The 25,867-nt window shown below is 41.2% G+C and overlaps 1 protein-coding gene across 2 annotated transcripts; it reads left to right on the top strand.

Moving 5' to 3' along the window:
- Positions 1-279: 279 nt before the first annotated feature.
- On the top strand, positions 280-21,448 carry dtnbb (dystrobrevin, beta b; the record flags this gene model as incomplete). 2 transcript variants are annotated; one of them, XM_079216211.1, is made up of 16 exons in its annotated part: positions 280-346; positions 591-671; positions 793-1,006; positions 3,653-3,738; positions 3,991-4,145; positions 4,258-4,363; positions 4,818-4,984; positions 5,982-6,106; positions 11,281-11,355; positions 15,548-15,638; positions 16,471-16,559; positions 17,472-17,585; positions 19,006-19,102; positions 19,536-19,556; positions 21,042-21,201; positions 21,354-21,448. In XM_079216211.1, the coding sequence occupies 16 exons, from the start codon at positions 280-282 to the stop codon at positions 21,446-21,448; spliced, it is 1,743 nt and encodes a 580-aa protein (XP_079072337.1). The 2 variants fall into 2 exon arrangements, with proteins under 2 accessions (XP_079072337.1, XP_079072338.1); XM_079216212.1 differs by lacking the exon at positions 19,536-19,556.
- Between the last annotated feature and the right edge of the window lie 4,419 nt (positions 21,449-25,867).

The following is a 25,867-nucleotide window of genomic DNA, read 5'->3' as shown; positions in this document are numbered from 1 at the left end:
GGTTCAGGAGCACATGTGTGCATTTTAGCAGAAAACAAAACAGATGTAATAACAATTTTTAAAAGATGATAATTTATGAGCTTTAGGTAATCATTTATGTATAGTCGTACCTCAGAAAGTAAGTCATAGGCTGAATTTTTTTTTTAAATGTTATATATGTATATATATATATACTCATATATTAATCATCTTCACTTGCAAGGTTCCTAAGCTGTGTTATTAACAAGCTACTGTCTGACCTGTAAGCGTTGCATGCTCTGCTGTTTGATGTGCCACAGAATGATCGAGGAAGGCAGTAAACGGGGCAAGGCCATGGTGGAGAAGAGACAGCTCTTCATGGAAATGAGTGAGTGGAGTCGACTGAGAGAAATCTCTTTTCACTATTCATGGTTCGCCGCGGCTCATGGTCCCTCACACGTACAGCATCATTCCTCCCACACAAAGACGTCGATGGTGTTGTAAATGTACTTCCTGTCAGCCTGATTGTGTTTGGAACAACTTTCATTTGATTTGATCAAACCGGACACACGTAGCATTGATTTGAGATCTTTTTATTTCTTCTTCTTCTCATTACGCTTTTTGTTTTGCAGGAGCTCAAAACTTCGACGTTATCAGGCTGTCGACTTACAGGACCGCCTGCAAACTCCGGTTTGTGCAGAAGAGATGCAACCGTAAGAGGATACAGATTTCTCTCTCATTTCCCTGTGACGCAAAGAGAAACATTGGTTTCCAACATGGAAACAGTTGCAGTCACAGTCATGATCTCCGTCTTTTTTGTCGCCCTCCTCGCAGTTCACCTGGTGGATGTCTGGAACATGATCGAAGCCTTTCGTGACAACGGGCTCAACACGTTAGACCACAACGCCGAGATCAACGTGTCCCGGCTGGAGACCATCCTGTCTTCCATCTACTATCAGCTCAACAAGCGGCTGCCCACCACCCACCAGATCAATGTGGAGCAGTCCATCGGGCTGCTGCTCAACTTCATGGTGGCCACCTACGACAGGTAAGGAGGGGCCAGGTGGTCAGTGCACTCTGTCTGTTTTTTTTTTTTTGTGGATATCATTGATGGAGAAGCCACATCAAACCTGGGGTTGGTCGTTAACGGCCTCAGAAGCTAAATTACAAGTATTGCGACCCCTTGTGGGTGTCTTGACCCTTGCAGGTAAAACACATCTTTGCTCACCTTTTTACACGTAGTTGTTTTGCCTCTAAAGCCTCACCTGGGCCCCATTTCTCGTACGTGGTTCAACAAAGTCGATCAAATGTCCTATTATCCATCTTAAATTACCGCGATGATTAACATCAGGCTAACTCGGTTCCTCTACGGCTGATCCGTGCTCAAGCGGTATCGTTAATTCAGTCATCTGGATAATTGCATGTGCCCGTCTGCTTCAAAAGAGGGGGAAAATTCGAACACAGATTCCATGATCTTCTAAAAGTACAATGGCAAATAAACTCAAAGGACGAGCCACTTTTTTTCTCTGCTGACAAGCAGGAGATGATCATGAACACATATGAGGAAGTCAACCTTAATCATGGCAAAGTCTAATGCTGCGTTCACACCAAAAGCGTTGCAAAAACGTAGCGAATATTCGCACCGCTTTTGGTGTGAACGCATTTTAACACTGTAATTATGAGTGCTTTCAACACATCCATAAGTTTCTTAAGCGCTAAATAAACGTTACGAACAGCACGCCATGCAGCGGGTGATAGTCTATGCATACAGTCTGCTTACAGTATGTGCGCCTGTGGTGTTCAATACGAACCGTAAATAAATGATTCCTTGTCAGCAGAATCGATAGCACTCGTACAGGAAGTCATGATGACGTGGGAACGGATCTTGACGATCTGGAAGAACTCTCTCCCTATAAAATTAATATAACTAATACTGCTGCTTCATCAATGAGGAAGGGAGCTGGCTTTTTAGTCCGGTGGGAGTGGCCACCTTATTCAATGAATTGAAGTAAACCTGCCCTGGAGCAGGTTAAGGGATTTCGATGTGTTGCTATGGTGATTTATCCAAACATGCTTCGTGGAACCGAAAAGCCTGACCTACGTCTTCTTATCCTGACAATTGTCCAGCTAACTCAGTAAGCCAGGTACAAGGAATAGGGCCCTAGTGTGGTATGACCAGTAATGTGCACTAATCTCTACTTCTGACCACAGGGCTGCTGTTCAGAAAAGTTACGTCTCACCTTCATTTTTACATGAAAAACTCAAAAATCTGCGAACACACTTATGCAATTTGATCCCATGTGCTTGTCAATCAATTTACAGACAATTTACGTGAATTAGTCTGTAAAACTATTTAAGGTTTAGGACATTAAATATATTTGGGTTTTGGACTGTTGGTCAGACAAAACAAGAGCTCTTAAGACGTCAGCTTAGACTCAGTTGTGATGGGCATTTTTCTAAACGATTAATCAGCAGTGCTACTCTGAACTGTCACACATTCTCAGTTTTCCTTATAATTACTACATAGTTCCTTTTCTTTTGACAAGAATCTTTGGAAATTAGACATTTTTGGATTTAGCATGAATGTTTTATTTCCCTATACAAATGTCAAAATGCTGATTTAAAGCCCTCTCAACACTGATAAGAACTACAATTCTGGTGAGAAAAGGTTGAATGCATGTGTAGGCGTATAGCGGTAATATTTCCAAATTCCCAGAAAGAATACACAGCACATGCCTTCGGAGTTCTCAATGGTGGCTCTAGCACTTCATTGTACAAACTATCCAACCAGCCAGGTTTCAGGCCTCAGAAATCATGTCATGAAAGCAGACAAATGTTGGAACAAACACACATCTGCCTGCTTTCTCTACCACACAGTAGACAGAGACTTGTGCTGTGTCAAAAGAAAAGTCTCATTCAGTCGAAGTCTTCCTGCTGATGTTTTACTGTGTTTCCCTCCATCTGCTCTGTGCTCAATGCGTCCTGGAGCTCAGAGGCTTTACTATTGACTGTGAAGCTCTCTCTCATTATTGTACTCTGCATGCTCAAATTGATCGGCTGCCCGTCTCGTACATTCATCGACCCCGTGCAGCTGGTTTCACTTTTATCTGGAAGGCCACTCTGATCCCGCTCCGTTATTATTCATGCTGCCGTATCTCTGGGAAACTTGATGGAAGTGACCGTCTGCGATCACAGGAAGCAGTTATTTCGCTATCTGTCCCTCGAGGTCCAAACTGAATTAGGCAGAAGGGCTTTCGTGTCCTCCGTTACCTCTGCTCGGAAACCAGAGCTAAATGAATTTGAAATTAAAGAGCTGGTCTCTTTGCAAGTTGGAGAGATTTGAGTCTTGAGGCGGCCTGACCTGAATATACCGTGTTAATCTGTGATTTAAGGCTTAGTTCATGACTTTTTGACATTTTACACACTACTGGATGCAACATCCAAAAATGCAATCAAGACATGTGCAGTCAAATGTATTCTGGCATGCCCACTGTTGTATAATATGTTAATCTTTTCATCATCAAAATCTCAGCAGAATTCTCGGGTCAAATGATCATCGCAACGTGTAATATTTCTGTGCAAACACTACATTATCTTTTATTAAAGCGACTCTACCGCATGTGACTTTATTAGGTGACAGTTGTGGGATAATATTATGAATTCAACTTCTCCACCTTTTCTTTCTCCCTTGCAGTGAAAGCCATGGGAAGCTGACAGTCTTCTCAATGAAAGCCATGCTGTCAACAATGTGTGGAGGGAAAATTGTGGACAAACTACGCTGTGAGTCTCCTACATGCACCACGTCAAAAGATATACACGTGAATGAGCTGCTTTTTAAAAATTAGCTTGAGCTTCATGTAGTTGCTCACATCAAGCACATGGGGGCGCTGTTGGAACACGTATGCAGAATGAATTGGCTTTAACTGTGCATATTGCTGACTGTGTATCAACACATTCACAGATATGTCTGCAGCCTATTTTGCACTTTTATTTTTGCTCAGAATAGTACATCTGACATGTACTGTCTCTCAGATATTTTCTCACAGATCTCTGACTCAAGTGGAGTCATGATGTTTGCAAAGTTCGATCAGTTTCTCCGGGAGGTGCTGAAACTCCCCACCGCCGTGTTCGAGGGCCCTTCCTTCGGCTACACGGAGCATTCAGTGCGGACGTGCTTCCCTCAGCAGGTATGAGGAGGATATCTGACCTCTCGACCCCGTCCTCCTCCTCCGTCTCCTTTTAACACTCTAATCGCTTACACGTCTCGTTTACTACATGCTTGTGTGTGTTTGCATCCAGAAGAAGATTATGCTGAACACGTTTTTGGATGTGTTGATGGCAGATCCTCCCCCTCAATGCCTCGTGTGGCTGCCGCTCATGCACCGACTTGCCAATGTTGAAAATGGTGAGATCTGGACTCTATTTATATTCACACTCAACCTCCATATTGTATTATAGTAAAAAATCAAACAATTAATATAAATAATAAACGGTAGAAAACAGTAAAAAAAATATAAGTATATTTACAGAGTGATATTGCTCAGTTAGTTACTTCATTAAAATACATATGTATTTCTTCCACCACTGCTGTTTTACAAGAGTTCACACGCCTGATAGCTATGGAACTATGGTTTAAGCTTAAATACATTGTTTTATGTAACTTTATGTCAGTCTTAACAGTGACTGTATGCAGAGGTTTTTGTTTGTAAAATAAGAAATAAGCACAGATATGTAAAGCAAGGTCAAAAATAAAATAAATAATTAGAGGTATGTAAAATATAAATAGAAGCAATAAAAGAGCAACTCTTTGTGAGCTAAGACGTCTCTGTCTGGTCTCTGTTGTTGTTTTTGCCGCCCAGTCTTCCATCCGGTGGAATGTTCATATTGCCGGAGCGAGAGCATGATGGGTTTCCGGTACCGGTGCCAGCAGTGCCACGGGTACCAGCTCTGCCAGAGCTGCTTTTGGCGTGGCCATGCCAACGGGCCCCACAGCAACCAGCACCAGATGAAGGAGCACTCTTCTTGGGTAAGATTGCTCTCAGCTTCACGAATCAATCCCAGAGTCAATATCTCTGTGAGAGTCTGCGATGATTTCACAACACGGCAGACTGTCCTGTCAGATTAATCAAAGAGGGATTTTATGGGATTTTATTTTGGCAAATTAAGTTGCATTGAATGAACTTTGTTGTGACTGTGATACAGGGGCAAGACCATTGTTGTGTCTGCAAGTACACTTTATTTTCTGACCACCTGTGTGTGTACCTGTTATAATGGTTGTAATGGTAAATTGCACGATATAAAAGGCAAGCAATTGTATTCCTTTGACAACGTTGTGATTTATATTAAACAGTTGCTGTTTTTTTACTATATGATGGCACAAGGAACTGGTATCCCATCTTCCCTAAAACGTATTACGGTAATCAGTTTGTGTTTTAGTAAGTTTTTAATTGAAGTGTGAAATGAGACTTTACTACCCGGCCAAGAATGACATTCTGTAGAGTTTTGGTCCTTTTTTGATTATCAGTGAATTACTAGAAGTAAAGTCACAGCATCATCGCAAAATCTTTTATCAATAATGGTTATGCCATTATTCAACACAATAATACAACACACAAGGCACAACACACACGGCACTCACTTTGAGAGGTGGTACTTTGAGTTAAACAAAAAAACGATGCAGTTAGAAGTCAGTTTAGTACTGAAAATAGGACATGAGAGAATAAAAACTTTAATCCAGTGACTGAATTAAATTGTACTCTATGTTTTAGTTGATTTTTATCTTCAGTATTAACGTGTCCAAACTTTATTCCTGATATACAAAATACCTGCTGTTCTTCACACATCCCTCAAATATGAATCCAGGATGACACTGGTTGCTTGTTCCTTTGTTTGCATTCTGTTAAAATTGTTTGCCAATTTCTCAAAATTGGTTCCCAATGACTAACCTGGCAACTGTTACACTGGGGCCCTGCAGAGACTGCAGATATCTGACTGACACTGTGTTTGTCCCGCCCTCCTCACAGAAGTCTCCGGCCAAAAAGCTGAGCCACGCAATCAGCAAATCTCTGGGCTGCGTCCCCATTGGAGAGCCGCCACATCCCGTGTTCCCCGAGCAGGCCGAGAGACCGCAGGAGCTCGCCCACACTGTGTAAGTGCCGTCGTCAAAGCATCCGTTACCACTGGTTGTGTCATTAATGAGGGAAACCCAACTGATTTGTTGATTAAACCGCATAGCAAGCGATCTATAGTCAGCTCTCCTCAAGTACAGTAACTGCCTGCATCTTTCCATTTCCTGTCACTGCATGAGTGATGACAGCGCCATCTTGCTAAGATGTCGAGGCCGTGATTATTTGCTAACGTGGAAATGGTGATATACTACGCAGGTTCAGCCACTGCTGCCATGAGCAGCGCCGGCGTCCTCATCAGTCTGTTGGCAATGAAACGGGGACGATGGTATAAATCTCACACTCCAGGCTTTGAGGCTCCTGGAAGTCATTATAGGAAATGCATTATATTCTGCTGCTGTCTTAAACCCTGCACACTCATTTACATTTCAGTTGAAAAAATTGGAACGATTTCCATAATCAATTCCACCATTGAGATACATACATCTGCAGAAGTCCCCATCGCTGAGGTCACTTCATATTTTTCTCATCATCCTTTTTTTGCCAAAACTCTTGAAGCTTTTGTCCGCCGTCAAAAATCAAATCAAATAATGTTTCAGGTTTAAACAGTGATTTGTGATTTTGCTTGTTCGTGGCGTTAATAGGATCACAGGAAATCTCTCAACTTACTCATGGCACATTCCATAACAAAATCCTCATATTCATATTCCAGTCACGACCTCGAATCTAAGCCGTCTGTATATGGTTTTGCTTCTGGCAAGTGTCAGTGAGTAATTGATAGTGAGCTTCATCACGGAGGAGAAACCAGCTCAGTGAACGCCGCAAAAAATAGACAGCGTAAAAAAAACATCCACATTTTACGGCGTGAAAGATGCCATCATCTTTAAATCAGTCGTCACATCCAGGCTCTGCCTACTGGCGGCAGGATTTATCTGCATTGTGCCCCAAACTTATGCATTTAAGATCAAGTCAACATTTGCATAAATCTACAATTCATCACAACGTGGAGGATCAACTGTCGACCTCGATTGGATTTACCCGCACGGTATTGGCTGAGTGGCAGGAAATCACATCCCACAAGTAGATTAATCGTGATTAAAATAACATTTGTGGCTCAAACTTGGGTAGAAATTCAAGGAACTTGTTGTTGTTGTGTCTTCCTTTCAGACTTTAATGGACAAAGTGCATTCTCATGCTCTCACAGATGGCATTTTCAAGGAAGGTGGCATTGAATGTGTGTTTGTTCACTGACTTTTAGGGTAATGGATGTGCCTGTTGACCCCTGAGATGTTTGAATGTCTCTTTGTCTCCATTGTATTGTCAGTGTCTCTGTCTTTGATAAAAACAAATGTCTATTTTTGCTTCCAGAAGCATTTTCTGTTTTTATTTGTGTGTGGTGATGAAGTATAGCGCCTCTCATCTACCGTGCCGTGAAAAGATGTTTTCTAAACCTGACAGCCATTCAAAAAGTGTATTCATCGGTGACAGCCGTTCCCAATTTTGGCTCAGATTTAACGCTTCCATATTTAGCTGCGCACGTCTTCAAACTGCAGAACAGTTTTGATTGGAGAGTCTTTAAGAGTCTTATTTTGTGCACACATTGGTGAAAATATCCACGTCATTAGTAGTTTGGAATATGGCACATTATTTTAAGATTGAGCATAAAGAAACAGTGAGCCTGGCTCTATTGGAGAGTAACAAAATCCACCTATCGGCACCGCGAAAGCTCACTAATATACATGTTACATCTTGTTGGTTTAATCCACAAAAAAAGAAATGTGGAGACTCCAGGAAGTCAGTGCACCACAAATTATGTTTTTACGCAAAGATTTTGTCAACTCTAGACAGAACAATCTCAGTTGTTTACCCCCCCCCGTCGCCAGGCTTTATGCTAAGCTAAGCTAACTGACTGCTGGCTTTACCTAAGAAATGAGCATAACTTACAACAAAAAGTTGAACTATTCCTTTAACTCCAACGTACTAAGTGTAAATCTCACATCTGCTCTCTCTGTAGCCGCGAGGAAGAGCTGGCACTAATGGAATAATTCTCACTTGTTAACGGTCCATTTCAGAGAAATAATGTGTAAATACAGTCATTGTACGCCTACCGTTCCTGTGATGATTCCCCTGCTGGCGACAGAAATCTTCCCTAAAACTGGATCCCAAAGATAATTAGTCACAGGAAAACTACAGAGCCTCCAATTCTGTTCTGCATTGACATCATTTTATTGATGATACATAACAGAGAGAGAGAGATGTGCTCTTGGTATTCTAAAACTAGTGCAGCTACTTGCCCATCCTGATGAATGTTGTCTGTGAAGAGGTGATATTTCTTGTCGTGAACAAGGAGACATCTGTGAGCGTGGTCTCTCAGGTGTGTGTGTGTGTGTGTGTGTGTGTGTGTGTGTGTGTGTGTGTGTGTGTGTGAGGCTGACGAAACCACTTGTGAGTGAGTAATAATGGCAGAATCAGGGTAGAGAGTCAGGTTTGATCAGGTCTCCTAGTTGTCCAAACCGCTCGCATCCTCTACAGACAAAGGGAATCTCTCCTGAAACAGTTTTTTTTTAAATATTTACTGGCAGCTGAAAGCAATGACTGGCAGTGAGCTGAGCTGTGATTTTTTCACTCCACTCAAAACTGTCAGAGAGATTCTTGTAGATTTGTGTTTTGGAGAGGAGTTGTAGGTTTGGGATGCAGGAACTTTAAATCTATCGCACGGCTTCTTACCTTCAGACTTAGTGCTGCTTCCGCCAGAGACGTTAAACACCGAGACCGTCGAAGAGTCGAAAATAGGCATCTTAACATACTTTGCATTAATGTGGAACACACACTTTAGTGTCAACGTCTTGGTGCCATGTTTAATATGTTGCAATTTTCCACTCTATATATAATCCCCAGAAATCCCCAAAAATAATAAATGTAAATGCCTTCCTCTTCATCTTTCTTTATTCTCCTGGTTAAATGCCAACAGTGCCATAAATGGAGAGAACCAGCACGTAATTGACTTTCTTGTGAGCGTGATCCATTGGGTTTTTTATGGCCGAGGCATCGGGGAAACAGGAGCACCTTCGCCGACGGGAGAGGATGCTTCATGTTTGCGTATTATTTTTAGACGGCTGAGAGCAGTTGAAGGCATCCATGCATTCGTTGTTTGTCAGAAATAAGGTGGATACGAGTGTATGAAGCCCCACCAGACTTCATTTCCCCCATGTGCTCCTGCCAAGTGACAGGTGCAAGGAAAGGGTGGCACATTGTCATGCACTGCACAGCACGAGGCTTAGCGCATTGCAGACTTTGATCTTTTAGAGCCTAAATGTTGTGTTAAGTCACTCCAGTTTGACCTCTGAGGCACCGGCTGAATTACTGGGCTGTGTCTCTCATCAGCGTTTCTTTAGTCGGTGAACTGAACCATAGTGGCTGTGGATACTGATGTGAATGACTCAGGACGTCTGTTAGAATGAATCCAAGTCTTAGAGGAAAATGAAATACTTTTTTACGTAAGAAGAAGCCCGTCAGTTCCACAGGAGTTATATTGGCGTGCATGAAAAGGACTGCTGATTATTTTTAGAAGGATTGCTGTGAAAAGCTTTGACTTATGTAACTCGCTGAAGGTAAGAGGAAGAGTCAAGGTGTTTAAAATGCAATTATAGTTTGGACTGCAGTGGCCAGTTTGTTTTCTCTGTCATGGATGAGGGTAGATTAGGGCTTTTTCTTTTTTTTTTGGAAGTTGCAATTGAGGTATTTTGAGCAAGTGGCATTTGCCTAATTTTCAGTGTGTATTCAGGTGTCAGAGAGCGGCGAAAAGACAGAGTCAGGGCAGTGAGCTTCAGAGAGAGAGAGAAAGAGAGAGAGAGAGAGAGAGAGAGAGAGATCCACATCGTCATGAAGTCACGTGACCGCCGAGTTTCCTTGGAGACAGCAGCAGTGTAGTACATTGAAATGCTCGCTTGCTCAGTTGAGGGCAGATTAGGCATCTGGAAACAGCAGCAGTTGGATGTATTTTGCCAGCCGGTCAGGTGGTTCTCTCCTCACAGAGGTAAGTGTGATGCACCGTGTGTCTCCTCTTCCGTCTGCACCCTCGGGGGGGATTATTGTAAAAAATAAAGAACCATTTAACTTGGAGTATTTGTGCACACAGTCTGTCTGTGCAGGAGACTAGAAGGCAGCATGTGCAGGTGTGAGGATTGACAGTTTTTATATTATTGTCTGAAACATCAGATTTAGCAGGACTGTGTTATGATATATGAATGTTTGAACCAATATATAATTACAGCGTGTCTTAACCCCCACGAGCCTCCAGATGAATACAGGGAATACGTACTTTGGTTTATGAACAGCTAACAAATGATTTGAGTATAATTAATGATCCAGAAATTATGCAGCTTCTCTTGCACTTATTCTTAGATGCGCAATAACATACAGAAAAGAAGAGCGCGTGTGTTGTCTGCTGTTGGCAGACAAACACCCTGTGTCTTGTGCTGATAACAGTTATTCCGTGCAATGTGGATATAAATAGTTTGATTTTGGCCCCAAAAAATGCTGATTGGACAAATAAGCATATCGTGCACACCATGCTGTTCAGTGCTTTTGCCTTTTATGTGATACAGTAAATAAAACAAAGACTATTTGCAGATTGAGGATATGCTATTACTAGAGTAGTGGAAATCGAGGGAAATGTTCTGTGGCGGGTGAAGTGTGAAGCGGAGAGCACCTGAGCGATATTTGGATCCGTTAATGAGACTCCGTGGTCCGGGGATTTGGGCTCCGATGAGCTTGCGAGGGGGCCACCGATGCAGCCGCCAGATGGACCCATCGCTTTGTTTATTCTCACAAATTAGCTCCCACAATGTCACCTTTTCAAGTTTCTCCACAGACTTCCAGTTTAATTAGTTTCCTTGTCTGCTTGTTGTTGCTCTCCCTCATGTTAATTAGGTTGAAGCTAATAGCCCTAAAAACATTTAAATTCCCAGAAAAAGTAAAGAACAACATTTTGTGCACCACACTCAGTGTAGTTTATAATGATCCCCCTGCCTCCCCTCTTACTCTCTTTTGTACAGTTGGATTAGATTGAAGTCAGGATCGCTGATTCATGATTACCGTACTAATAAAATGCAAATGCCCTCTACCCCATTCCCTGGTGACGAGCGCCACATGCCTCTGCAGTGTAGCATTAAAGACCTCTAATCTTGTCTTTTAGTCAGCCGAAACCAGCGGCCAACAACATGAACGACACAATGCTCATGTCCTCTGGGACACCTACTCCTACCAAAAGGTAAGAACCAGGTATAATTCACAATGTCTTTTGAAAGATATGATTCTGATTAATCCACATAATTATTTTCTTGAAAGATGACAAAATGTTACACACACACCTGGAAAAATACATTCTTTTAATCCCACATAATTTACTCAGAATAGGTGACAGATCAGTGGAAATAATGAGAAAATCAGACTACAGATGTTATTTGTTCCCACACACTTTGACACACATTTTTTTGCATCCGAGCAGCACGCCCTTGTGAGTATATTTTTTTTGAAATTTGTTATGCTGTCATGAAGGGAACGCGAGCCCTCCTACTTAAAAGGGTTGATTTGACTAATAGATTATGATAGAATTGGAGTCTCGTCATGTAAACGGATAGCAGGCGAGAGCCCCGTGAAAGCAGCTTAATTGTCCTCTCATTCCAGCCCCTCTCAGTTAAAGGCCACCTCTATTATTATTTGCTCCTTTTGGTAATGAACCATTGTGGTTATGAATGATAATGGAGAGCACTTTGAGGCGGCTTTAATGGATCTGCACTCTGTCCTGTAAGTCTGCGCCGGGAAAAATGTTCCCTTTGTGTACAGCATCTCTCGCTCACATCTTTCCGGCAATTTATGTTTGCAAGACGAGACCGCTCGGGGACTCAGGACTTCCCACGACACATTAGAAGGGACGAGGCGTCACTGTCTGGTGTACAGAAAAAGAATAGACGTTGGCACATCAACCGTGTTTTAGATCTGGTTTGATTGAAATCCAGACAAAAGACTTTGGGGGAGAATTCAGAAAGAGCTTGAATGAAGTCTGTGGCTGTTTTTTTTCTCCACTTGTGCTCCTCTGGGCCGGTATATCATACGATGGCAGCATGCACACTGCAAAAAAAAAACTCCATCACTGCAAGACTGAACCTTAAAAATGTGAAAGTAAACGGGTGAGGTCACACCGACATTTCCTCACTGCTCTCTGTTACATTAAAAGTGTAATTATCTGACCTTGCTGGAAGATTCCCCATTTATGTTTAGAACAATGCGACGCTAACAATCGATACCAGATTAAGTTTCTTGCAGAGATGCAGTGCAGTCTTGTCTCAGAGGGCTGACAGTATCGAGATTAGAGGGGGTTTGAAGGAAGCTGACAAGATAGGGACACCTGTGTTGGAAAACGATGCCTTGCATCCAGACCCGTGGAGGTCAGTGGAAGGCGTCACGTGTCACAAGCGCGTACAAGAGCGAGGCAGCGCTCTCCAGAGGTTTGTTTCACTGTGGCAGTAATGAAGGAGCCTGATAACCTTTGTCTTGACATTTTGCTCTGTGAGTCAGTGCTGCTTTGGGAAGATGTCATGCACAGATGATGCTGCTGCCTCGGGAGGAGGGGGGGGGGGGGGGGGCATAACGACTACAAAGCTGCCATATTTAGGGCAGAAATTGCGCATTAAGCTACTGTGACGCTTCCAAAATAAGTTGTGTTGAGAGTGAGTGTGGATACCGGTAGATAGGATGCTGGAGGAGGAGGGAAGGAAAAGGCTTCCCTTCGGTTTGGTTGCAGAGAACAGAAGGCCGGTTCTATACCAGCCTCTCACTGTGTCGTATCTGGTTTGTAAATATTAATCTATTATTATAATTACCCCGGCACCGGTCTGCCTGCTCTCACATGGGGAGCCTACGAGTCAAAGATGCTGCTGCTGCTGAATAATGCAAAGCTCCTTGTGGCTACAAGAACACCTTCATGACTATGTGTCGTCAGTGCAGAGTTAAAACTGAATGCACTCTGTTGGAGAAATTGTGGATTTCGTGCTTCCAGCCTCCCTCATCGTCCGCTATTTAATACGGTCTGCTCTGCTGACATGGCATCTGCTTGCTCGCTCCCACCCCTCTCTCTCTCTCTCTCTCTCTCTCTCTCTCTCTCTCTCTCTTTCTCTCTCTCAGAGACAATCGCTCACCACAAGCTCGTTCTCCAAGGGCGAACCGCAATTTATTACCTGTTAGTCATGCAGAACCACGGCGGCAGAAGATAACATTTAAAAAAAAGGAAAAATAAATTTGCTGTCTTGAGCTTGATGAGTTTTAATTCAGAGTTAACTGAGAATTGGCTAAATGTGAGTCGGAGTGGAAATGCAGCAGTCTGTCGATCAGGAGGCGTTGTTAACTGTGTGACACATAAAATATATAAATATAAAAGCTTATATTAAAGCAAGTGGTGGTGAGTAAACTAACTTTGGCTCTACATCCAAACAAACTTGATCACAAAATATGCTAAATACCTCAAATGGATCTAGCCGTGCTTTGCAATTACTCAATATTATTGTGCATTAAGTTCTTGCATTGAACATTGATTTAATTGCTTCAAATGTGATTTTGCTAACATTTGGTAACACTTTGCTTTAAGTCGCCCTATTTAGCATCAATACCTAGTAAAAATAGTATACTAATATCAACTTAATGCGTGGAGCTCATTGGACTGATTTACACGTGAGGTAACATAACTAAATACACAAAGTTATACACAAGAGATGTGTATTGGTCACGTCAGAGCCGATATCCAAAGCAGCTTTTAAGGCAAATCAGTTAACCAATGAAATATCGAAAGATTCAAGATTTAAAAGAGACAAGAAACGTCAGATAGTTTTGAAACTTTAACTGTCGAGCTTTGATGATATTGCCAGATGATTATCCCTTATTGTCCATCAGACAGTCCATTCGACTTTGCAATACAGGGTGATGATATACAAGTATGTAATTTGTCTTTACATTGGATTACAAATTCAGCGAATATATTGTTATTGATATCAGGATATTGATTCCAACCACATTGCCACAACACGCCATCCATCATGAAATCTGCACGGAAAGTCAGGAACAAGATGCATCGTCCCTCCAGATGTTACACAGATTTGGATCTCTGGCCTCTAAAAGTCTTCAGTTTTCCCACCATCTGGCCAATCAGAACAATTTGTTTAAAAAGCATAATCTGTCACGTTTACGACCGCGTGTCTGAGATATTGTGTGCGAGTAAAAATAAATGCTGGTATTTTCCACTGTGAGACAAAAAAAAAGTGTCTAGGAAAGATGCCAGATCAGGAGGGCTCGAAGGCAGTTAATGCATCTTTGTCCAAAACCCGGAACAGACCGACAGGTGGTGCCAGGAACCCCCCGATGGAGCAGCTTTTATACTGATGCTGCCCAAACATCCAGACATGCAGCCCAGCTCCAAAAGACCTCGTTGGGTCACAGCGGTTCCCGAGCCAACCCACGCAGCTCCCTCATATGCGTTAATGTATGACTTTCATTTTACAAAAAAACTCAGGCTAGGCTTTGGCCTGAGGATGCTTGTAAATTATTGAGATAGTGTCCCATTTTGCAAGACATTTCCTGACAGCCTAGTGCAGACCAACTGAATGTTTTTCTTTCTTTTTTTTAAAGTCAGGTGACACTATCTCCAAAATAAGTGGAATGATCCAAAGAGTATTTTTAAGATATCATCACTGAACCTTGAAGCAAGCGCGTGAGGAGCTGGAGCAGCTAAAATTATCTCATCACACAGACAGCTTTTTTTAAATTTGCTTTGAGAAAGATAAGATTTTAGTACAAAAGTGAATCAAAAGGCTGGTTTGCAGTGTGTTTAAGGGTTGTCAAAGAGCTGCCGGCTCTCTGTGCTTGTTGATGCAGCAGCGGGTTTGGAGCCAGATTGGGTTTAATGGTCTAAATCATCGCTCACTCTCCAGTCAGAGTTAGAGGGAGCCCGGCCCATCAGCTCTCCTTCACTCTTCATTGCAGACCGCCAGCCGGGAAGGGCCGGCATATGTCCCGTCATCTGTCCGCACCATATGCCACGCCCATTTAAACTCTCATGCCTTATTTGACATTTCCAGTCGGCGATGACATGGCCAGACCGAGCATTGGCACAGTCACAAATGCCCTTATCCATCTCAGCTCACTGTTATGAACAATGATGTGCCTATCAACACTCATTGTCAAATAATGAACCTCAATTATAAAGTTTTACATAATCACTTTGACTCTACAAACTTTTCCCTCCTTCTTACATAAGATGTTCATATCAGAGTCAATGTCGCTGAGTGTGTGTGTGTGTGTGTGTGTGTGTGTGTGTGTGTGTGTGTGTGTGTGTGTGTGTGTGTGTGTGTGTGTGTGTGTGTGTGTGTGTGTGTGTGTGTGTGATGTATTTCTCTGTCTGTGACTTTGGGCAGTGTCTTGGAGAGTCCCAGTCGGCTAGATGAAGAGCACCGCCTCATCGCTCGCTATGCCGCCCGCCTGGCAGCCGAGGCGGGCAACTCCACAGTGAGTGTCTCGCAGTGCGGCCCGTGGTGGGCTTCAGTCAACCCGCATCACACATCTCATGTCTTGACAAGTTATTATAGGCGCTTCATTGAGGCAAGAGAGCTTAAATGTTGAAACTGCAGCGTAAAGGCTACTCACGCTGTCAAGTTAAACCATGCATTACTCATGTCGCTGCAGTTTTACTTGAGTCATCCCCTGTGAACATCTTGTTTTGTAGACTAACTTGTTATGATTATGGTGATTGATAACCAACACAAATGCAGTGCGTTCCCTGTGAATAAAAGCCAGTTGATGGCTTTTATTGTGTAACGCCGGCAGCAGGAAATGTGGGTTAACCTGTTAAAAACCATAGACCCCCTAGTGAGTAGACAGTAAATATATATCTGAATCCAGTGCGAGAATGGCGGACTCCGCCACTACTAATAGAAATTATTAAATAAAGAGATAATCAATTACATTGATCGTCGTTAAAGACTCAACATTTTGTTTGATTTCTTAAAAATCTTAAGGATTAGAACTTTAAAGCCTTGGAAGCAATACATATTCATGACTAAATAAGCACCATCAAATAATCTTTGATAAAAAAGCAGAAGCTTGTGTACGTTAACATTTCAGGAGATAAGTTACAACTCCCAAGGAACAGTTTCCTGAGGCAGTAAATGTTCATGTTGGGTAATTTGGGGTTCATTTGGATTTGTACTTTGCATCCCTTTATATAGAGGGAAAGCTCCCTGTTTAAACTATATTACATCTCCAGAGAAGCATTACTGCTCATCGTGGTCAGAAGGTATCGCTTGGTTGTTATTAATGACATTCTAATTTTGTTTTTCAGCAACAATGTCCTCCAACAGATCTGGGTTTCAACTTAGATGCCAATAAGCAACAGAGACAACTGATTGCAGAGCTGGAGAACAAAAACAGGTAACATTTAGTATTCTGGTATAGCTGGTTGGAAGTGGTTTAAAGTAACTAAGTATTATTTGTTTAATAAACTACTAGTGTATAAAATAAATAATAAATATATAAAATATAGTTTCTAGGTACCTGTGCTTTACTTAAGTATTAGTATGCCACTTTATTCTTCTATTATATTCTTAGAAAAACATATTGTACTTTTTGACTCAACTAAATTTATCTGACAACTATAATTGCTAGTTACTTTGCAAATTTAGATTTGATATGCAAAGCATAATGATCATAATGATGCACTGATGCACAAAGGAATAGATTGTCAATTTGGGGGATCTGTTTTCTTGCCCAGAGTTAGATGAAATGACAGATACCATATCCAGTAAATATGAAGTTGGTTAGCATCTTTTAGTATAAAGACTGGAAGCGGGGAAGAGGGTAGCCTGGCTCTGTCCAAAGGTAACAAAAGCTGCCTACCGGCACCCCTGAAGTCCATTCATTAAAATGTTCGATCTTGATTGTTTAACTGGAAACAAAAATTGTAAGTGTTAAAACAAAAAGTTGTGATTTCATGTGCCAGATCATTTTTTGGCAGTAAATTCACAAGCCTTAAACAAATGAAGATGTACTATGGAAGCAGTAATCCTGCATGAGTAGTGATTTTCTTTTATTACTGGAAGAACACTTTTAACAGATAATACTTATTTAGAATGCAGGAATTACTTCTTCTACTACTACTTACTACTTCATTATTATGTTTTCATTAGTGTATAATCACCTGAAACTAAGAATCTTTGTGTTTTCGATCGCTTAATATTCTGTTGGTTGCAATCTGAAACCCAACCACTAGATAGAGCCTAAACACTGGTCCTCTAAGTAAAGAATCTTTGGCTGTTTACTTAACTAATTGATTAACTCACTCAGGGAGATCCTCCAGGAGATCCAGCGGCTGCGTTTGGAGCACGAGCAGGCCTCCCAGCCGACCCCAGAAAAAGCTCAGCAAAACCCCACGCTGCTTACTGAACTGCGGCTCCTCAGGTATTATCCCTGCTGACACCACCGGCCCTCCGACTAGAGCAGCAACAACAGGAAGAGATAGACATGTGCTGACCAAACCAGGAAGTAAAACCACTGCAGGGCTGTTGCATTAATGCAGGCTGGACTCATTCTTCAAGAAGAAATAATGTCCTGCTAATTCAGGAGGGTGATTTTGAATCAGCTTGACCAGCAGCAACGTGTGCATTTGTCATGCTGGCAGGACGCTGAGACCCTCGGGTTCAGTTCTTGGAAGAGACTCACCCTGAGAGGACGCGTTAGCAGCACTTGTTGCGCTGAATCAGCAGTCAGATAGCAACGATTTCAATGCAACATTGATGTAATGTTTAATGACATACTTCAATGCTGCGTAATTGCATTTATTTAGCAAAAATACAGATGAATTGGAATTATACTTTCTCACTTTTGGGTGTGTTAGAGGATTGTTGGATGCACAGGAATCTAATTGTATGTTTTAAAACATAGCAATACAACTATTTGTTTATATCACTGGAGGATACATTTATTCCACTTTTTTAGTTCTCACAGTTTAACTCAAACATGTCTAGAAACATTTTCCAGCTCACTGGGCCTGTTTGTGACTCAGGTTTATTATCACAGACGTCACACTGTGTTGTGATGGCTGTGATGTCACCTTTATTCAGTCAGTGCATACAGGAAACAGAGCAGAGGTGTTGACAGTCTGCAGATGTTTGTTTTTGGAGCTTGATGAAAAAACACAGATTAAAAAAATGCAGTTACTCATTGTGAACACCAGAGAGCGACAATAGGTCATCCTCAAAGAAAAGAGATGGCCAGATATTTACAGGGGTGTCAAACTTAAGTTACCTGGGAGAGGTCAGGTGCACCACAGGAAATAAGACTTTCGTTGGTCACAAACATTTATGTTGACCAGTAGTGCAGCTACAATAGATGCAGCTTGCTAGTTAAACGTGTGTGTCGGGGGGGGAAAGCTCTTTTTTATGCTCCAATATCGTAGCCTTTCAAAATGAAAGTATGCAATAACTGGAAAAGTGAACATTGGAAAGAATTCACAGTGGGGAAAAACATTGGGTGGGCCAGATTTAATAGTACATTAAACACATTGAGACCTTTATAAAATGGGCATGTGGGCCAATTTGACAAATAAGGTATTTGTAACTGTGGCATAGTAAACAATAGTGAAATATAGTGCAGTGTCTGATCCTCAACTTATTGAATCCTAAGGTCAATCTGAATCCCCTCTCACACATCTGTACAGGTATCTGGGAGGGATACTGCAGTAAATACATGCATTTGTGAAATAAGACACTGTTCACAAAAAAAGAAAGGGGTTTCCCAAAACAATTAAGCTGCAATGTTTTGTTGAGGAGATAAGAGAGTATGTTTCAATGTCCCTGAACACTCTGTCCCTCTGATGCAGACACAGGAAGGACGAGCTGGAGAGGCGCATGTCGGCCCTGCAGGAGAGCAGACGGGAGCTGATGGTGCAGCTGGAGGGACTCATGAGGCTGCTAAAAGTAAGACGATCACCTGTCTCCAGAAGGCCTCTGAATCACTATTAATATCCTAGGATGGTGCATAAAAACGGACCCACTGTCCCTAATTAAAATGGCATTTAAAAGGTTTTGTCTATACTAATCAAGTTGACATGATTCAGTTTGAAAGCTTTGGTGGCGTGTTTGATGAAATGAGATGTTGACATGTTTGATTCTTTAAAACCAAGACCGAAATCCCCTTCTTCTTCTTCTTCTTCTTCTTCTTCTTCTTCTTCTTCTTCTTCTTCTTCTTCTTCTTCTTCTTTTTCTTCTTCTTCTTCTTCTTCTTCTTCTTCTTCTTCTTCTTCTTCTTCTTCTTCTTCTTCTTCTTCTTCTTCTTCTTCTTCCGCTGCTTTAATTCTGTTGCTCTCACTCTTCTTGCTCTCTCTCACTGCTTACCTTTGCTGGCTGATAGGATGAGGAGCAGAAGCAGGCTGTAAGTTGCCTTTAATTCAGTTTGCAAGGCTACAACACTTGGCTCTAGTCTCAGCACTTAGTGTATTGCTGCTAAACTCCTCCTTCACACAGATGTGATTGAAGGAAGTTTTTGTAATAGGTTTTAAGAAGGACGATAATAGGATTTCACTATCTAACTGGGTTACAATGATCTAGTCCTCTTATCCAGGCTGCTCCACCTCTTCTCACTAGCACCATTGTGGTTTAAATCTGTTTCCTCAGGTCCTTAGTCCAAACAAGTTGAGAGAACTGTGGGTTTTTTATACCCAAATATCAGGGACCTGTTCCTTTCATCTGCACTAACAACCTCCTGTCTAATGTGACTGCAGTCTGGCCGGCCATCTGCCGCCTGGCTCTGAGCCATCGACCTGGGGCTGCACCAGTCCCAGAAACACACAGTGATCCTTTTCTCTGGAAGATATATCTCTCATCTCAGCACCGGCCCCGGTCGCTCACCCACACATGGTTCTCATTACCCCCTCGATGCAGTAAAGGTGCACTATAGAGAAACAGAGTATAGCCAGCCAGTATAGGGGATTTTCAGAAGGGTTTCTTGCTGTCAAACCGTTGTTTTTGTTTGTTCTCCCTGAAAGGATTATGTTCTTTTGGTCACATCTGTGTCTGTGTCTGTTTTAATTAAAGTCACCTTTAAAAGCAAAAAGGTCATCTCTTCCCAAAAGCTGCAATCTGTGACGGCAATATGGCGTCTTCCTTAGAAATGCAGTTGTTCCAGAATTGACTTTGTTGATTTAGAGATTAATCTGATTGTTTTCTCTCTTGAGCAGAAGCCCAGATTCACTAAAAGCTTGTAGATGGACGACTATCCAGAATGTCATAAAAATAACCAAATGCCATGTTATTGGCCAACAACGCACTAGCAAAAAGATGCAGAGTAACATTTGTTAGCTCGTCTTGTTGCACCTGTTGTGGTCACTTAAAAATAATGTGTGCATCTCATTCGTTGGGGATATAGTAGTTGTTGATCGTGGTCGACTCAAAAGAATTTTTAAGACCAAGTTCTCCAAATTATTGTGAGACCCTTTAAAAAGTCATGAAAATAGGCATATTGTCCTTATGTATCATTTTAAATTTGTGATTAAAGGAATAGTTGGACATTCTGGGAAATATGATTTCTTGCAGAGAGAGACCAGACTATACTCTCAATATGACGTTATATCGGTTAGCATAGTTTAGCATAAAGACTGGAAATGGGGAAACAGCTAGACTGGCTCTGTGTAAAGGTAACACAATCTGCCCTCTAAAGCTTATCCGTTTTCATGTCTCTTTCTTAAATCTGTAAAAAAACGGTCGTATGAATCTTCTAATATGATGTTCGACAAGAGATTTAATAAGCATTTCCCCAAAAATGTCAAACTATCACATCTAGTACAGCAAATACCTAATTCTAAAAGTTCTATTTTTAGCTGCTGATACTGTAACTATCGTGGATGTTTTTATGTTGCAGTCCCAGTCCGGAGGCTCCCCTCATTCCTCCCCAAGTCACGGTGCGGGCTGCTCCATGCCCATGCCCATCCGCTCCACCTCGGCTGGGTCCACCCCGACTCACACGCCGCAGGACTGCCTGGCAGGGGTGGGCGGGGACGTGCTCGAGGCCTTCGCTCACGGTGAGTGTGTACCCAATGCAAAGAGTGTTTATTAAAAAGCACAATCTATAAAATAGGTATTATGATATGCAGAAAAAAACATAATCTGCAGACCTATTTACACATTGCAAGACTAGAAACTGCATGTGTTGAAAATGTTTCTTTTTTTCTAGGTGTACCTAGAAATCTTCGGAATGATCTACTAGTTGCTGCTGACTCAATCACAAACACCATGTCATCGCTGGTGAAAGAGCTCCACTCAGGTTAGTCTCAACCAGCTACTCTCGACCACTTTTTTACCATTTGCGTACTGTGAAATGGTTAGTTTAAATAAAAAATAATTATATTTTGGCGATTTACAATGCTATTTATTGTTATGTCCAAATGTGCTTACAAAGCATAACTTCAATGTCCAGTTACGTTTGAATATCACCACGTGAATCACGACACGTCATCGTGTAGTTGGTCTCTACCACACAAAATGGGTCGGTTTTTAAATGAAAAAGAAAATATGACCCTGAATACATTACATTTAGAATCATGATGGCAGGCGGTAATGGGTCACCGGCTGTTTTTTTTTTCCTCATTTATTTGGGAAGGTGAGCCTTTAGAAATCTTTTAATAATCAGAAGTAGGTTTCAGCTTCATGTTTTGAGTCCCTCTCATCATCTGGATTATGAATCCGTCTTGAACTGTTTTTTCTTCTGATATGTTTCCCTCTATACTATTATTTATTTTACATTTTTTTCATAGTGACTAAAAACATTGTCACTGAAATATCAGGTTTTGTTTTTAAAGTTGATGACGTGGCAGTGGAAGAGGAGACCAACATGAGGAATGGTGGGGACAGAGGTAAGGCCAAGTCCATGCCATTAGTTTCCTACTTTAATCTCTCAGAGACACTTTTATTATATAGTCATACTATCTACAGTATGCCACCCAAAAACAGAATGCAGAATTATTTGTGTTAATCATGAAGATAAGCCAAAACATAATCAGTAATTCCTTTTTTCAGCTGAAGCAGAATGAAGAACAAAAAGTAGGAGATATAATACATGTATATTATATCATGCATAGATAACGTAATATAGTAGTTGAGAATCACTGTGGTAGAAATCATTTTATTGAGATTAGAAGTTACCTATTCTGTTATTTCGAGATATGAAAATAGTTTTCTGCTGATGATGGGTTAAAATATCGAGTTGTTTCCAAAGATACAACAACAGACGCTTATTTCCCCTTACGGGATGCGTATCTTAAAATTAACAAACATTTTATAGTGTTAATTATTAACACATATAGTTTTGTCGAGATAACGAGATAATTAACCCGCCATCACGAGAAAATAACCTGTTTTTAATGTATCTTTGGAAACAGAACGTTTTTCCGAGATTATTAACCCATTGTTGTCAGAAAAAAGATAAGGGGGTAATTAACATATGATCTCAAGAAAATGAAATTATTGCGACTGCAACTGTTGTTAGCTTCCGTGTATAATATTTTTATAGGAACAAGTTGCCTGACGTACATTTATTTTCTGCAACTAAACAAAAAGCAGTTGGTGCTAATTATGCCAGCACTCGTAGGATTGGAAGAGTCGGCTGCACCTTTATCACCCTCCATCCAAAGTAGTAGTTTGTTTTGTGTGTGTTTTTTTTACAAAGTAATTCAGCAGCTCTAAATATGCTCTTCTGTGTGTGTATCCAGGCACATTGAGAGTACAGAAGCACTGAGGACAAGCTAACACCATTCCACCCTGTAAGGACATCTAGTCGTCAACTGGAAAGAATCAGTAACAACAACAACAACAACAACAACACCCCCTGGCATTAGCCCGTAGAGTAATGCATGCTGTAATCTAAAATGATTTCACTATGTGAAAAAAAAAAACTCTCTTCACATCTTGCAGGTAGCAAGATGTGTCTAATTAGCGAGTGTGTATGTGTTGTCCTGTAAACAAAAACTGCTGTAATTAATTAATGATTTCCCTCATGACTGCTAAGGAATGGCTTGCTGTGCTTTCTTGCCCAACTGTTCCACTGCAGCAGATCATTGTGTATATAAGATACTGTAAACACATGACCACGGGAACGCCCTGAAATGAAGCTGACAACATGTTCCCTGTTCGTGACTTGGTATGAGTGGCACTAGTATTTTTCTTTTGTTTTTATGTATTTATTTTTAATCATTTTTGCATGTCCATAACCATAAGTTGCACTCATGGTTATGGATTTAGGTACTGTACCATGCAATGCCAACTCTCTGTGGGTTTATGATGACAGCTGGAGTGTCAGAACGTGTCTCGTCTCAGAATTCACGCCCAGGGTGTTTACTGTCACATTCACATTCTGAAGTTTGTTAAAAAAAAACTCTTTGAAGTTTGTAAAAGCAGAATTCTGGATATACTCCAGTTTCAGTGAATAATATGTTGGCATTTTGGGGAAAACACATATTCGCCTACTTGCTGAGAGTAAGACGAGATCGATAACATTCTCATATTTATGTTATGCTAGACCCTCAACATGGTTAGCCTAGCTTAGCATAAAGGTTTGAGACAAAAACAGCTAGTCTGGCTCAGCTGTAACGTAAAAGGGACTTCTTTGAGCCTGGACGTCCCGGTCTACAGGAAGCCACGGTGCTCGGCTAGTTTGTTTTCTCAAAGAGACTTAAATGATGACCGTCTGCTAAATATGAAGCTCCCACAAGCAGCCATAGAGGTTAGCTTAGTATAAAGACTGGAAACAGGGGAAACAGCCCCAAAATACACCTACCAGTCCTTCCAAAGCTCACTAATGAACATTGTATATCTTAGGTTGTTTAATCCGGAAAAACAACACAATGTAGTTTTACAGGATTCTTGATTTTTTTATGCTTTTTTTTTTTTACAGATTAAACAAAGGAAATATTGCCAGGCTCGTCCCCCCTGTTTCCAGTCTTTGTGCTAAGCTAAGCTAATGCTGACTCTTACACACGGAAGAGTAGTATCGATCTTCTCATCCAACTTTTGGCAATAATAGGAAATACGCTTCCTCACAAAAATATTCCACTATTCTTTGAATCATTAACAAAACAAATCATTTAGAAATGAGTTGCATCTCTTGTCAGGAGCCAGATATTTTTACTTATTATTTCTGTGAACGTGTGCAGGGATTTCTGTTACAGTAGGAAGACACATATAAACAACATATCCCTATTCAGACGGTAACCAGGAATGATAGCTGTCATCCAGAATACTGTGTGCATGTAAACACACACACATACACACACACTGAGTCACATACTGTACTGCTGCTACTGCGCTCCCAGTGAGCCACCCGTGCAAATAAGAGGGCTGTGCGATTAAGTGAAACCAAGGGGCTGCTACGAACACAAAAAATGAACCGCGTCTCATTATTTCCTCCCCGTGAAAACTGGCAGCCTCAGTGTTCTTTATTTCAAGTGTAGGGAAGCGTCTCAGGATGTTTAAGTAGTGATGAATTAGGCATTGAGCTGAAGTTGTGAGTTACAAAATGAATACCTATAAAGTATATGGGGACATGAGGTCATATTAAGTAAGTAGGAAATGCTTTGAGAGCTTTATTTAATTAATAAAGGAATATTGAAAATGTTTATGTGCAATGAAGGTCGGTGCTCAGGGACTGCAGTGCGACTCAAGGTGAAATTTGGTGGGAATGTCCTTTAACTGCTTGGTGTTATTGGCCTCAGACTGAGAGGTTAAAGGTCAATGATGATTACAAATGGAGGGTTTTCTTCCAAAACTCCCACTTATCCACAGATGAAACTTGCTTGTGATACCTGTCGTGAGATTAAGTTGAAACTTCCTCAAGTCGTACATTTCACTCGCATATCACCAGTCAATTTGTCTGATTTTGAATATGGAGAGGGTAACTTCAGCAAGTGATTAAAAACTGGGTGTAGAATCTTGATTATTAGATGGAGAGACTTTTTTCTGGAGTGCTATTTGGTGAAGCATGTGTTTGGATATAGTTTGATGTGTGTGCGAAGTTGTGTCTTTCACGGAGAAGCCAGGTGTGCGGGTTCGTCACAGAGGTAGCTGTCAACCAGAGGATGTTCATTTTGAGTCAGGTCGATGTTACCTTCACATTTTTGTCTTCTGGTTCAATGTTTTTTGTCCTTCAGGGTTGCCATTCATCAAAAAAAATAGCGATATTTGGTTTCTAGTCGATGCAATGTGATAAAGGTCTCGGAGCAGTTTTCTAGCGATATGTTCAGCTCTCAGTAAAAATCGGACTGCATCGAACCGAAAAGCATGATGTTTTTGTTTTGAGATCTGTACAGTAAGCCTATCCTAGAAATATAAGCTGAGTATAAGGTTTCAACAACCTGAAAAAGAACAGAAAGAGGCTCCTCTTTTATCGACATTTTTAAATGTGATGTTTTTATTCAGTTCTCCGTTCTGCTCTTTGTTATTATTGTTTAGTATTAGTGGAGTATAATCAATGTAATGAGTTTGTCAAAAACAGAGAATCACATGCACACTCGCGCTTGCGTAGTCGCCCAAATATAAATGAATACGATGAACTACTGTCATTTAAAATTCTGTGACTGCTGCTGTCAACATGTTTGGTTTATTCAGTGGAAAAGGTCCAGAAATTATTTAAACTTAAAGAGTTATTGTCTTCCCCTTCATTCTCGCCATGCATTCAAACTCTAAAGTTGATTTTCT

The sequence above is a fragment of the Taurulus bubalis genome (assembly GCF_910589615.1).
Source record: "Taurulus bubalis genome assembly, chromosome: 1".
Classification (NCBI taxonomy): Eukaryota; Metazoa; Chordata; class Actinopteri; order Perciformes; family Cottidae; genus Taurulus; species Taurulus bubalis.
This window is presented reverse-complemented; position numbering and strand designations above follow the sequence as displayed.